This window comes from Macaca fascicularis, chromosome 12, assembly GCF_037993035.2.
Source record: "Macaca fascicularis isolate 582-1 chromosome 12, T2T-MFA8v1.1".
NCBI classification, from domain to species: Eukaryota; Metazoa; Chordata; class Mammalia; order Primates; family Cercopithecidae; genus Macaca; species Macaca fascicularis.
In genome coordinates, this window is record NC_088386.1 from 64,702,898 (window position 1) to 64,715,389 (window position 12,492).

General features: G+C 42.0%; 1 protein-coding gene across 1 annotated transcript in view; it reads right to left on the bottom strand.

The window, feature by feature from the left end:
- The window catches only part of LRP2 (LDL receptor related protein 2), a 213,793-nt gene that overhangs the window by 4,367 nt on the left and 196,934 nt on the right, over positions 1 to 12,492 (bottom strand). Inside the window, exons 69-77 of the mRNA XM_005573401.5 lie at positions 12,201 to 12,421; positions 11,203 to 11,379; positions 8,131 to 8,250; positions 5,918 to 6,008; positions 5,003 to 5,070; positions 4,711 to 4,831; positions 4,030 to 4,159; positions 2,866 to 2,967; positions 1,099 to 1,206 (exon numbers count right to left, since the gene is read on the bottom strand). Coding sequence (XP_005573458.3) covers positions 1,099 to 1,206; positions 2,866 to 2,967; positions 4,030 to 4,159; positions 4,711 to 4,831; positions 5,003 to 5,070; positions 5,918 to 6,008; positions 8,131 to 8,250; positions 11,203 to 11,379; positions 12,201 to 12,421 — 1,138 coding nt within the window. The remainder of the gene's footprint in view (positions 1 to 1,098; positions 1,207 to 2,865; positions 2,968 to 4,029; positions 4,160 to 4,710; positions 4,832 to 5,002; positions 5,071 to 5,917; positions 6,009 to 8,130; positions 8,251 to 11,202; positions 11,380 to 12,200; positions 12,422 to 12,492) is intronic.

Genomic DNA, 12,492 nt, shown 5'->3' on the forward strand with positions numbered 1-12,492 from the left:
GATTGTATAAAATGGTAAAATTTCCAACTACTCTTAGACTTTCATTTCTTTACATTACTTCACAAAATTGGTCATAGGATCTTAGAATAGAGACATTCCAGATCCTAGTGGTTCTCAACTAAGAGTGAGTACACATGTGTTGGGGGACGGGAGGTGATTTATGGGGTCACAATGAATTAGGGAAGACACTACCGGAATTTAGTGGACAGGAACCAGAAATACTGAAATTTCCTGAGTGCATAGGACAGTTTTGTAGCACAAAGAAGTGTCCCACTCAATATGCCAATAGTGCCCCCAGTGAGAACTATTATTGAGGACTGTAGCCCCAGAGGTAAAACAGTTTGTCCAGATGCAAACAGCAATATTGAGATAGCTGCATATGCATTCAGTAAAACAAATGATACACATTAATACAGAGTTTAATATCAAATATATTTATTGAATTTTTTCCTGGAGAACAAATAGTGTACCAATTGCAAAGGACCTGCAGGCATGTTTAAGAAGCTCCATTTACTGGCATTTTTTTCTTTCAGTCTCCAGTATTAAACACCATGCCTGACACATCGAGAGCAATAACTTTAGTTAGATGATTGGTTGGCCAATAATTAATAGATGGATGATGAATGGGCAGAGTATGTAAATTCGTGCCATCTAGTGGTAAAGATCTGTAATAGCAGGAGCGGGAAGAACAGCTTAAAGGAATAAAGATGCATGCTGTAGAGAAATCACGACACACAGAGAAGAACCTTTCATCTGTATCTTTGACACAGTGAAATCTTTATTCATACCGAGTCTATTTCTCAACTTAAATGTCCCTGGTCTGAAGGTACTGGATCCAGAAGTCTACTTGTTCTTCTTTGTGACATGTTCTCCCATGTTACAAGGAACATTATTCCCAACTCAATGTTAGAATGTAGCTTTATTTGGTGGAAAGTTTTTCAATCTATGATTTTTTAAAAAATTATGTTTATTAACTGTCAACACATCTTGGGATCTTTGATCATGTCAGAGTCTCCCTTGTTTGCTTAAGGTTAATAACAACCCAGCCATCCCAAAGTTTTTCCAAATCCCACATTATTTCAGGAGTCAGCAACTTACCTGAGTTCCATCAGCAGCTGGGGAAGTTGGGCTTGTCTCTGGAACTATCTCAGAAGGGTTTATGGGACTCCCATAATTCTTATTATCCACATTTCCAGATACAGTCACCTGTGGACATATTAAAGGCCTTTACCCAATTTTGAAAGAATTCAGTAGCAAATAAATTTGCTGTAAAGTTTGTACGAACTCTGGCTCTTTTTGCCATCTTGTTCTCCCACAGACATCATCAGGCACCATTTTTATTGCATGACCCAGAGGCCAGGACTAAACATCACTCCCACCGCCCCAAAATCAAGAGCAGCAACCACTAAGTTACCTCATACCTTAGTCCTGGGAGGCAAATACAGCCCTCACTGGTCCCACTCTCACTTACTACTAGCAATTTCTACTGTATTCTCTATGCCTTCTTACTCCCACTGTTGACCAAATTTTTGGATAAAGATACTCTAGTTATATACTGGAAGCCAAATCCTAGAAGAACAGCAAGAATAATTCCCCAACCTCACTGATGAACTGAGAATCCTATCTTTGGATCTTAATAATTTCTTTGAATATTAATAAATCCTATCTTTGGAAATTAAGATTTCATAGTACTACTAAAAAGAGGCTGAATTTTTGAAAAGATGAGAATAATAGAATTAATAATCTTCTATGCATTTTTCTATAACATTCATACAATTCCAAGGTTCCCTTTTAAGACCAAATTACCATGAATATATAATAAACTACAAGGCAGACAATTCACTCCTTTTCCTATATTTTCATATTCATTACTTGTTTATTCTCAAACTTGGATATGCATTTGTATACATGGCCTCGTTTTATTTTAAGTGAAGATGTCAAATGAAATGTCATATGTCTTTTATCATGTGATTAAAGTTTTCATGTCTGTTTATCAAAGGATCAGGGAAAATGCTTTCAAGATTTAAACATTTCCGATCTTAAAATCACAAAATATTTGTAAAATAAACATTTCTAGCTTCTGTATTAAAATGTGCCATATCTCGAGTCCAAAAGGAGCATAGGTGTTGACAATGACAGTTATTCATTGTCACTAAGGCCATAGTTGTGACAAAGGAGACACATGTTCGCAGTTGACAAGCACTAGAAGTGGTGCTGCGGCTATTGATGCAGACCTTATGAAAAGTTATTCCCTTCACCTATATTTCTATTTCATCTCCCAGCTCTTCTTAAAGATGACTGAGTGACAAGGCTGCAACAAGGAAGTTTAGATATCTGCCCATCAACTCTAGAGACCTTTGTACTTTTCAGGAAAGTATCACAATAGCAAACATAAGAGGTCCCTCTCCCTTTAATCCACCTCAACCCACACGCTTGGGATGGCAGCAAGAACCAGAAAGTGGGCCCAGTCCCCAAATTCCTGTATAATGACCTGACAATTCTCTACTCATTCATTTCACAAGTATTTGTAGAGAAGCTGTGGTGCTTCAGGCACTGTGTTTACCAGGCTCCTGAAGGGACTCAGACCTCTCTTGCTCTGACACCACTCAGAATGAAAGGTTCTTGGTCAGCAGCCCCGGCATGGTTGCCAAACCTCCACCACTTGCAACAGAACAGGATTCTGATTGTTTTCAGGTCTTATGTCCTTGGTCCTGTTGCTACAGACAGGGCAGCTGCAGCACGGACCACTCACTATGCTTCCTTCCATTTGGAGGGAAGGTTAGGAAAATCCTAAGAAGACATAACTCAATAGATTAACATCCAGCGACAGCAGTAACTGAAGGAAAAGACTGTATGGTTTCTCACCTGGGTTGGCTGAACCACTTTGACAGCACTGTCTCTGACTGAGTACATTGGGTTTTCAAATATTATGGGCTGCTTCCCCATTTCCATGACAAAGTCTTCACTCTAATGGCACAGAGAGAGAAAGAGAGATTACACCATACTAATCTGGTTCACACACAAAGAAAGGTGCCTTCCTCACACCTGGAGGTATGCTAGGTGCTATGCCAAAGTTACCCAAAAGAGAACTTGCAAAAAAAAAAAAAAAAAAAAAGCCAGCAAAACACAAGGCCGTCATATGGCAAATTGTTATGCAAAGTAACATAACATGCACTCATTTACCAACTCAAGGAAACAGAAACATTTTTCTTATATCCAAATTCTGTTAAATAACTCACTTGGGAATTGGGTCTGGGCAACAGAGAAAAGGATAATGGTGGAAGAAGAAAAGAAGAATAAGGAGAGAGGGGAGGGAAAAAGAATGGATAGTATTATATTTTCAGAGAAGGAAAAAAATGAAAGATTTGAAGGAGACACAAAATTCTGAAAGTGGTTTCCCAATACTGATTACAGAAAGCCCCCTCAGCGCCAAGACTGTGGAAGCCCCCTCACAAAGTATTTCATTTGGTCCTCCCAGGAGGTATTATTGTACCTATTTTACCAACAGGGACAATGAGGGTCAGAGATACCAAGCTCCATGTCTGTTTTCACATACTTAGTATGTGGCAGAGCCGGGGTCTGGACCAATGCCAACTCTAAAATCACTGTTTATTTCATCACTGTACATTGGCAGAAAAATATAGGACACTAGGAAAAATATAGTTCCCTACTCCTTTTAAACATATAAAATGTCATCAAATAAAAACAAAATATCATGTCTTCCCCACACACCACCCTCAAAAAAACCAGAAAGCTCTTCAATATTCAAGTTAAACTTAAGACTGTTCATGATTCCAATTCAACAGCGTGGCTTAGAGCAGGGGGTAAATTCCAATTTTATTACCAATGTTTTTAGACACCTTTCAGCAACAAGCCTAATGTTTCCTAACTTGGTTTGTGTAGTGCAGACTTTATTCTGAGAGGCCTACTGCTGTACTTCAGTCTTCTCTAGGTGAATTTTATTCTTTATAAAAAGTATTTATTCTATAAATGACAACCTTCAAATAATCATTTTGAAACCATACTCACCATTGCCATTGACCTGTCAATAGAAGTCTCAGGTCCAAAACCAGACACTCCAATATCCATGTTAAGATCTGCCCCTGATCTGAAGGTCACCCCATTCCCATTTTCAGAGGGCTTGACAAGACTGCTTAAGCTGGAAAGAAGCAACCAAAATAGTGTCTTGTTATTTAAAACAACAACAGCAGCAGCAACAAAAACAACAAATACAACCTTTCGTAATATTACCCTTTCCTCCACATTGCTAAATCTTCCTTAAATGTAATGCTCAATTCCCACTCTGAATTTACACTGTCAAATATGGTAGTAAGTTCCCTTAGCTACCTGGAAACGTTAAAGCACATTCCTGAACCATGAGATCTAAAAGAAAAAGAGTCCAGCACATAGAAGGATAAAGCCTGGGCCATCACACAGCTGCCTTTTCGCTTCTCTCTGACCTGAACACCTACCAGTAGGCACAACCATTTGGACTACAAAACACAGCTTGTCACTCAGGCTTTAGAGAAGCATTTGACTAAAGTTGTGATTTGAAGTGACTGCTTTACATCCTCACTACTTTTTGTTTCTGTGGAATAGGTGAACTGCGTATTGTGCTTTTTTAACTTAGAAAGAAAACGAAGTCCTTCCCATGGCTTCCTGTGAATTACTTAGGCTTCAAACATCAATGTTCCCCATAATGAAACTGACCTTGGCAGCTTGGGCAGAGCAGGCAAAAGGGAGCCGGTTCTCCTATAGTGGAAGAATCCGGCAATTGCCAGAGCTCCAATTATGACGATCAAGAGGATTGTCAACAGCACAGCTACTGCGGCTATAGAAGAAGAGAGCAGAGAGCACATCAACACACGGGAGCCCGCAATCCTGGCAGAAACTGGGGGCTAGAAGCACTCCTTCAAAGACTGAGTTAAGTGGAAAAACTGTGACAGCATTCAGTGTAGGGGCTATGAGTAATTTCCAGGTTGCTCACATTCTTAAAACTTACTTGTTCCTGGAGAGATGCCTTTGGAAAATGCCATTTCACAATATTTTCCGGTGTAGCCGCTAGGACACCTGAAAGGAAAAACAAAATCATTCACTAGCGGTTACGTTCTTAGGCTTCTATTGCATTTTTCTGAGCGCATCCTGAAGTAGAGAGCTTTGACTGCATAAATTACGTGTTGAACAGACAATGTATCCTGCATGACTTTTGTTTATTCTGCCAAGAGAAGACAAGCAGAAAGAATAGTGCTCTGATTTTAGAAATTCACTTTTAATGGAGTAGCTGTGGCACTGATGGGGTGAGTCTGGTCACGAAAACCTATTGGTGTCTAATCTATGCAATGCTTCCTTAGAGAGTACAAATGGAAACCATGGTTATGTTTTTTTCTTTTATATGCTTTCATTAAATGCTTTTTAAAGACATCTATTTATCTTGCTCCATGTTAAGAGTTTTCTCAACACAGTCATCTTCTTTCCGAATCTTCATCCCAGTCTTTCTGCTCATTATGAGTGCCTTGTACTAAGGCAGCCCTGCAGACAGCTCTTCTCCCACAGCCCTGTTGTAATTAACAATACCAGGTGAGTTGGAAAATGCTGCTGCCATTTCTCTAACTCCTTGCTCCTCAAAGTGTGGTCCAAGACCCTGTGGCCTCACCCAAAGCTTCTTAGAAATGCAGAATCTGTGTGCATGAGAACGGAGATCTTGAACCAGATCTCCACGGGATTCCTACGCACATTCTAGCTAAAGAAGCACTGCCTCAGTTCTCTGTGGACTCCCTCGAGGGAAGGCAAGCTGGTTAAAATGTAAGAATTAGTGAACTGGTGAGGTTCTTGTATTTGTTTTCCTGGCTACTTTAAGGTCTCGAATTTCCCCAGAAGAGGCAAGGCCTATAGCTGGGACCTCAACATTCAGACTTACTTGCATTTGGGGAGGTCAGTCTCATCAAAATAGCAATTTCCTCCGTGCATGCACCTGCATGGGGGAGGCAGGTTGATAGGCAGTTCGATGGCTGCAGGAAGGGAAAGCCATGCAAGTGTTAGTCAGCTGTACTCAGCAGAGTGCCCACACCATGCAATCCGGCCCGGGTTAGGGTTGGGAGGAAGGGTGGGCCAGCCAGCCAATTAGTCTCCCTGTCAAAGCTTACCTTCCCCCTAAGTCCAGTGAATTTCCTTAAGGTCTTGGAGAGTAACATACATTTAGTGGAAAGAAAGGGGGCAGTTTATAGATTTTTTCCCAAAAAACAATGGAGAGGTACTAGACTCTGGAGCACATATATGAATAGTTACAAGAACCTAGTGGTAAAATAATCTCTTAAAATGTTCACATTCTCATTTGAAGTTTTCAGAATTCTCCATGAATCCAGTTAAAACCAAGAGTTTAATGTAGGCCCACCTGGAAACTTCAACTAAAGGCACCAAAGCGTAGTAATTGATCAGTCAACAGGCAGTCACATAGCTACACATAAAGAGATATTTGATAGGCAACTAGCTAGAGAGCTCCTGAGTTTTCAAGTCCTCCCAAACTGCCCTTACTCCAGGTCCCTGCTCCCAGCTAGGCCCATACATACTCCCAGGATATGCCTGATGGGGTATTAGTGCTTCAGTGTCTTATATGTTGAAGGTGCTTAATAAGTATAGGTCACATGTGTATATTATTTAAAGAGTCTGGATACCCTCCTGGCTCAGTCCTTCAATCTGAGTCTCTACTTAATGTTCACTGTATCAGACAGGTCTTCCCTGAATGCTATCTAAAGGAGAATCCCCACCCAATCCATCCTCATCCCTCTTCCCCTGCCATCCTTTTCTCCATAGTACCACCTGACCTACTATATATTTATTGACTTCTCTATTTATTGTCCTCTTAGAATGTAAACTCAATACACACAGGGGGTTTGTCTGTTTTGTTCACTTCTGTTACCTCTAGCACTTAGAACAGTGCCTGAAACATAGCTGGCACTCAAGAAATCTCACTGGACTAATTGCTTAATTATTATACCAAACTGAAGCCCTATATGGAATGATTGCCATCATTCGTGTGCTTACTTCGGTTAAAGTTCTTTAAAACAAGAATCTTGATAAAATCTGCTTGGCAAAAAGTTTAAATGGGAAAAGTAGTAGATGAGCTGACAACCAGGACCACACTGCTCCTACGATGTGAAATTGCATTAAGCGGCAAAACAATCTATCAACAGCATAGAACAAATCTCATAAGCCTGAAATTGTCATTTTGTTCCAAATATTGCTCGAAATATTGGATTCCTACCAATATTTCCCCAGTAGCGTTGGGATGAGTGCAAGAGTAGGGGAAGAGGGGAGACAAGAAGCAGTTTTTTTCTCCCTGGATTCATTCCCTAAACCCACCAACTTTTCAGCCTATTTGGAATGAATCAAACGGTGGTTCCTGGTCTAACTGCCTGCTCCCCCTGGTGGTAGAAGGTGGTTAAGCGTTTTCCTTTCCCCATCAGCTAAAACTGGGGGAAGTCCCCAAGGATGTGAGCCATAAAATGGGCCACTAGTGAATTGCAGGATGACTTTTTCACAGGTTTTTCCAGCACCAGATGCTAGTTAGGGACACTAGTTGTTCCCGCCTGGCTTATTAACTCCTTAAAAGCGTCACTGAAAAAAGTCTTGCCAAGAATAGATCACCCACACATTTGGGACGAGAATTAAACCACAGCTTCCTCAGGCTGGTCTTCATCTCCTTATAACATAAAGCACTTTTCAAAAGGTAGCCCTTTTTCAGTTGTCAAAACTGAACATGGTTCTCTACCCTGAGGAGCTCCAGTTAAGGTTGAGTGGATTCTGGGGCAACGGGAATCCAGCTTGAGGTAGAGGTCTTATAAAAAGTCACTCTTCAAAATGTTTTTACAAAACAACACAGCAATAGATTTAGGGGCACTGGATCTATATTTCTACAGATCTTAGCAAATAACTCTCAGCAGTCACTGGAACATGGTTCTGTTTGCCCCCTAAGTTCCACTCAGCTCTGTTTATACCTCCCACATCCCTTATCCCTCCTTCCAGCCATCCCTACTCTGCTGCAAGGACCCAGCATACAGAGATTCTTCAGACTCCTGAGGGCAGCAGAGGAGGGCTCCCAGGCCCCTGTGGCTGCTCGGGCAGTGCTCCTACCTGCATCACACTCAGTGGTACTCCCCTCTATAAAGCTGGAGCCTTGGGGACAGGCACAGCTGTATCCTCCAGGTCTCAGAAGGCAGAGGTGGCTGCAGATCTGTTTGCAAAGATTGGGCACTGGAAAGCAGGTGAGAACAGCAGTTAGGTCCTGACAGAATGAATAACCTGACTACAGACATACCCAGCAACTGGAAGTGGCTCTGCCAGGTGACAGCAGAGCCTAGGCAGCATCCCAACACCTCTAGTCCACGTGTCAGCTGGCTACTCACCCTCATTTACACTATCATCTCTGCCACCACACTGCAGTGGGATAGTCCCTCTCTGGGCCCTCCGGCCAATTTCTGTACCACTCACATTTTCTATTGGCATCACTTATCTTCTCTGCTGCCCTGAGAGGTTTGGAAGGTGGGTATCTGGTTCACTGCCTAACCTGAAAATCTACTCAGTGCTAAACAACTTGAGATGGTTCCAAAGACCAGTGAGATCCACATATTATATCAAGATTTGTCACCACCCAAATCAGGATAGATCATAACAGATGGTCTATCCAAAGTATATTGGATGTGATTTCCACCCCAACCCTCCAAGGAGACATTTCTTCTGGGTTTCAGTTACCTTAATTGCAAGAAAAGGGAATTTAGAGCAATGATTCCTCAGAATCACCTGGGAACTATTCAAAACTATTGATGCCAGGCCGGGCGTGGTGGTTGCCAGGCTGGGCGTGGTGGTTCCCACGCCTGTAATCCCACCACTTTGGGAGGCTGAGGTGGGCGGATCATGAGGTCAGGAGATCAAGACCATCCTGGCTGACATGGTGAAACTCCGTCTCTACTAAAAATACAAAATTATTAGCCGGGCGTGGCGGCGGGCGCCTGTAGTCCCAGCTGCTCGGGAGGCTGAGACAGGAGAATGGTGTGAACCTGGGAGGTGGAGCTTGCAGTGAGCCGAGATTGCTACTGCACTCCAGCCTGGGCCATGGAGTGAGACTCCGTCTCAAAAAAAAAAAAAAAAAAGAGAAAAGAAAAATTACTGATGCCCATTCACAGAGATTTAGATTTAAATTGGTCTGGGATAGAGCTCAAGTATTACCATTAAAAGCTCCCCAGGTAAGTCTAGAATCTTATTATTTCTACCTTAGCATATATTATGATTTATCCAAGGGTTGTACTGGAGTGGATAATCTTTACATTCCTTCTCAGACTAACATTCTGTGATCCTGATGGTCCGTCATTCAAGATGTAACCATAGACAAAGCATAGCTATAAGTTAATAAGACATTTTCCAAAAGCCTCCATCAATATCTATCTCATTACCATTTTGTCAGCCCTCCAGAGTGGAGCTTTTCAAATTGGAATGTGCTACCAGTCACCTGGGGAATCTTGCTAAAATGCAGATTCTGATTCAGAAGGTCTGGGGTGGGCCTGAGAGACTGCATTTCTAGCCAGCTCCCATAGGATCCCAAGGCTCCTGGCCCATGACTCACACTCTGAGTAGCAAAGGACTAGAGCAGTGGTTCTCAAAATGTGGTCGCTGAACCAGCAGCATCAACGTCACAGGAGAACTTGTTAGAAATGCAAATTCTTAGGCCACCTCAGGCATATTGCATCAGAAGTCCAACAGATGGGGCCCACGAATCTATGTTTAACAAGCTCTCCAGATAATTCTGAGGCATGCTCAAATTTCAGAACTCTTGGTTCAAACAAGATGCTCTTCTAGCACAGCTGCGCTGGGGCTGTACTCCCCACCCCCACCCCCACTCCACCAGCACTTTCCAAAGGGGCTGCCCTTCTCTGAGCATCAGCTGGCTGAGATGCTTTTCCTTCAGGGGCAGCCTCCAGACTTTCCTCCGCCTTCTCCTCAGGGTCCAGAGGTGGTAGGGAGGGGAGATGGCCTTTCCAGATGTACTGTGCCTTCCTCTCCTACCTTTAAAATGGCCAAGTGTGAAAGCTGCAAGGGCACTTAGGGCACAAAAGCTATTCTATTGGTAGGGTCTGGAGTGTTCTGGAGTATTCTGGAGAGAGGTGGTACTACTTCCAAAACAAGGGAGCCATGCCCTAGAAAAGGCATTTGCCACCCCTGTCATCTCATGGGGGTCTCAGCTCTGAGTTGCAATTTTTCAAGGCTGATTAGGGTCTCAAAATATCAGCAGACTCAAGACAACCCCGGACTCCACCCATGACTCACATGTGGGGACAGGAAGGGAGTGATTTGTCAAAGGCCACATATCCATAGCATTTAACCTGGGACTTTGGCATACTGAACACTGGGCCAAGACAGCAAGATGCTGAGTTTTGGGTTGGATAGAGTTGAACCTAAAAATTATTTCATTTCTGAGATTAAAACTCACCCATTTTTTATGTGACTTAGGCACACAAGTTACTAAATCTGTCTCGGCCTTAGTGTCTTTACTTGGGATGAGAATAAAACGTCTTTATAAGGTTTAGGAGGTCTTTATAAGGTAACTGAAGTAACAGATGTCTGAATTAACACTGAAGAGAGAATCTGACATAAGAACTTAGTAAAAGGCTATTTCCTTTCCTCACTTCCCTTTGCCTTTCATCTTGCTCCATACACTGCTGAAGGACGAATTAGCGCACAGGTAACCCGAGGAAGCAGGGCCCAGAACTAGGAAAGTGAGACAGAGAGGTACGGGTAGGAAGGCACATGACTGGCTTAGCCTTGCAATGGGAAAGATAAGATTTTTGATGCCTATGAAACCCATTTTGTGACTTGTTAACCCAACTCACACTTAGCGGGGGACTGATGTCTGCTGGATTCTGTGGCCTAGAAGTACATATCCATAACTCCAAACAACAATGAAGGCTAATACATTTTTACTTATCTGCTGGTAGTTTGCATAATTTCATTTGACCTCCAATTTTATCTTTCTTTGGTTAAAATGGTCAAAATGCTCCTCTCCCCTAGCACACGTACATATACACATACCCCTTTCATGCACCAAGAGATTAGCCTGTTGTTATCTACTGCCATCTTCCAGCAACATAGCCATTATTTTGAAATAAGGTTTCCAAGTAATGAGGAGCATCTTATACCAAAGTTGGTGATTACCTGACTTATTGTATCTGAGTTGATGAAAGATTCGAACTTGAGTGAGCCAAGGGTTCACTACCAGCGTTTTCTCTTTCTTTCCTTGCCCAAATTTATTTTGTTTCCATACTTCTCCCTTTTCCTTAGATATCCAGTATAACTGGTCTTCAAAGATGTCCAGGCTGTAAGGGTTCATTGCTGCTTACCCACAGGGGAAAAACAAAACAAAAGGTTATTGAAAACAAAACACCCACTACACCCTACCACCACTTCTAGATGTGACGTCATTCTGTTTGAATTACTCCCTCACACAATGCCTTGAAGCTCTGGGAATATTCAGGCTGATTTTAGATACATGGGACTATGAAAGTGTGCTGCACTAGGAGGTCAAGAAGATAGTAATTAAACCACATTGATGTATATACCACCCAACACCAATCATAGGGCCCTAGCTCACTATCAAGGGACTGATTTTATTGCATTTTTGGAAAACAATTTACATGGCAAGATTTTATGTTTTCTTTTGAACATAAGACATCTATCTGACCAAATAGGAAAAATGTGGTATGTGCTGGGTCATTGCAATTCTGCACAGTCTGAACAACAACAACAACAACAAAAATGTTCCTCTCCTTCTAGATATTTACAGTTGTGCATACTGGGCAATCTAGTAAAGTGAAAATGAATGTGTCCAGAAGCGGTTAGACATGAATTAACATTGGTACACATGAAACCACCTCTACTGGGGCAACCTAACAGGAAACTCAGTTATTTCAATATCTTCTCCTGAGAAGCATTTTTTTTAAGTTGTATAAAAAAAAAAAAGGATTTAATTATTGCTAATGAACTCATCTGCATTTAATTCAGCAGGTGGGAGTTGGTGGGGGTGGAGGGGTGGTATCTAAAAAACTATATAAGCCATTTCCTAAGAGCAGGGCTCCTTCTTGAGAAAACAGGTAAAGACATTAGAAATATGTTAATTAGTAATTTAATATATTACATTCTAACTCATTTCTAACCTTCCTTTGCAATGACTCTCCTATCAGTTCCATCATATTTTATGGTTTCAATAACGTCCTCCTTGAAGTCACTCCAGTAGATTCGGTCATTGTTCAAATAATCGATAGAAAGGCCAGTTGGCCAACCAAGGTCCTCGAAAACCAGGATGTTGCGGTCCTCTCCATTCATCCAGGCAGACTCAATTTTAGGTTCCTTTCCCCAGTCAGTCCAGAACATAAGCCTATAACAGAAGATTTCTTCATTGTAGCATCTCACCTGGTGGGACTTCTCCACTACGGCAGAGCACAGGGC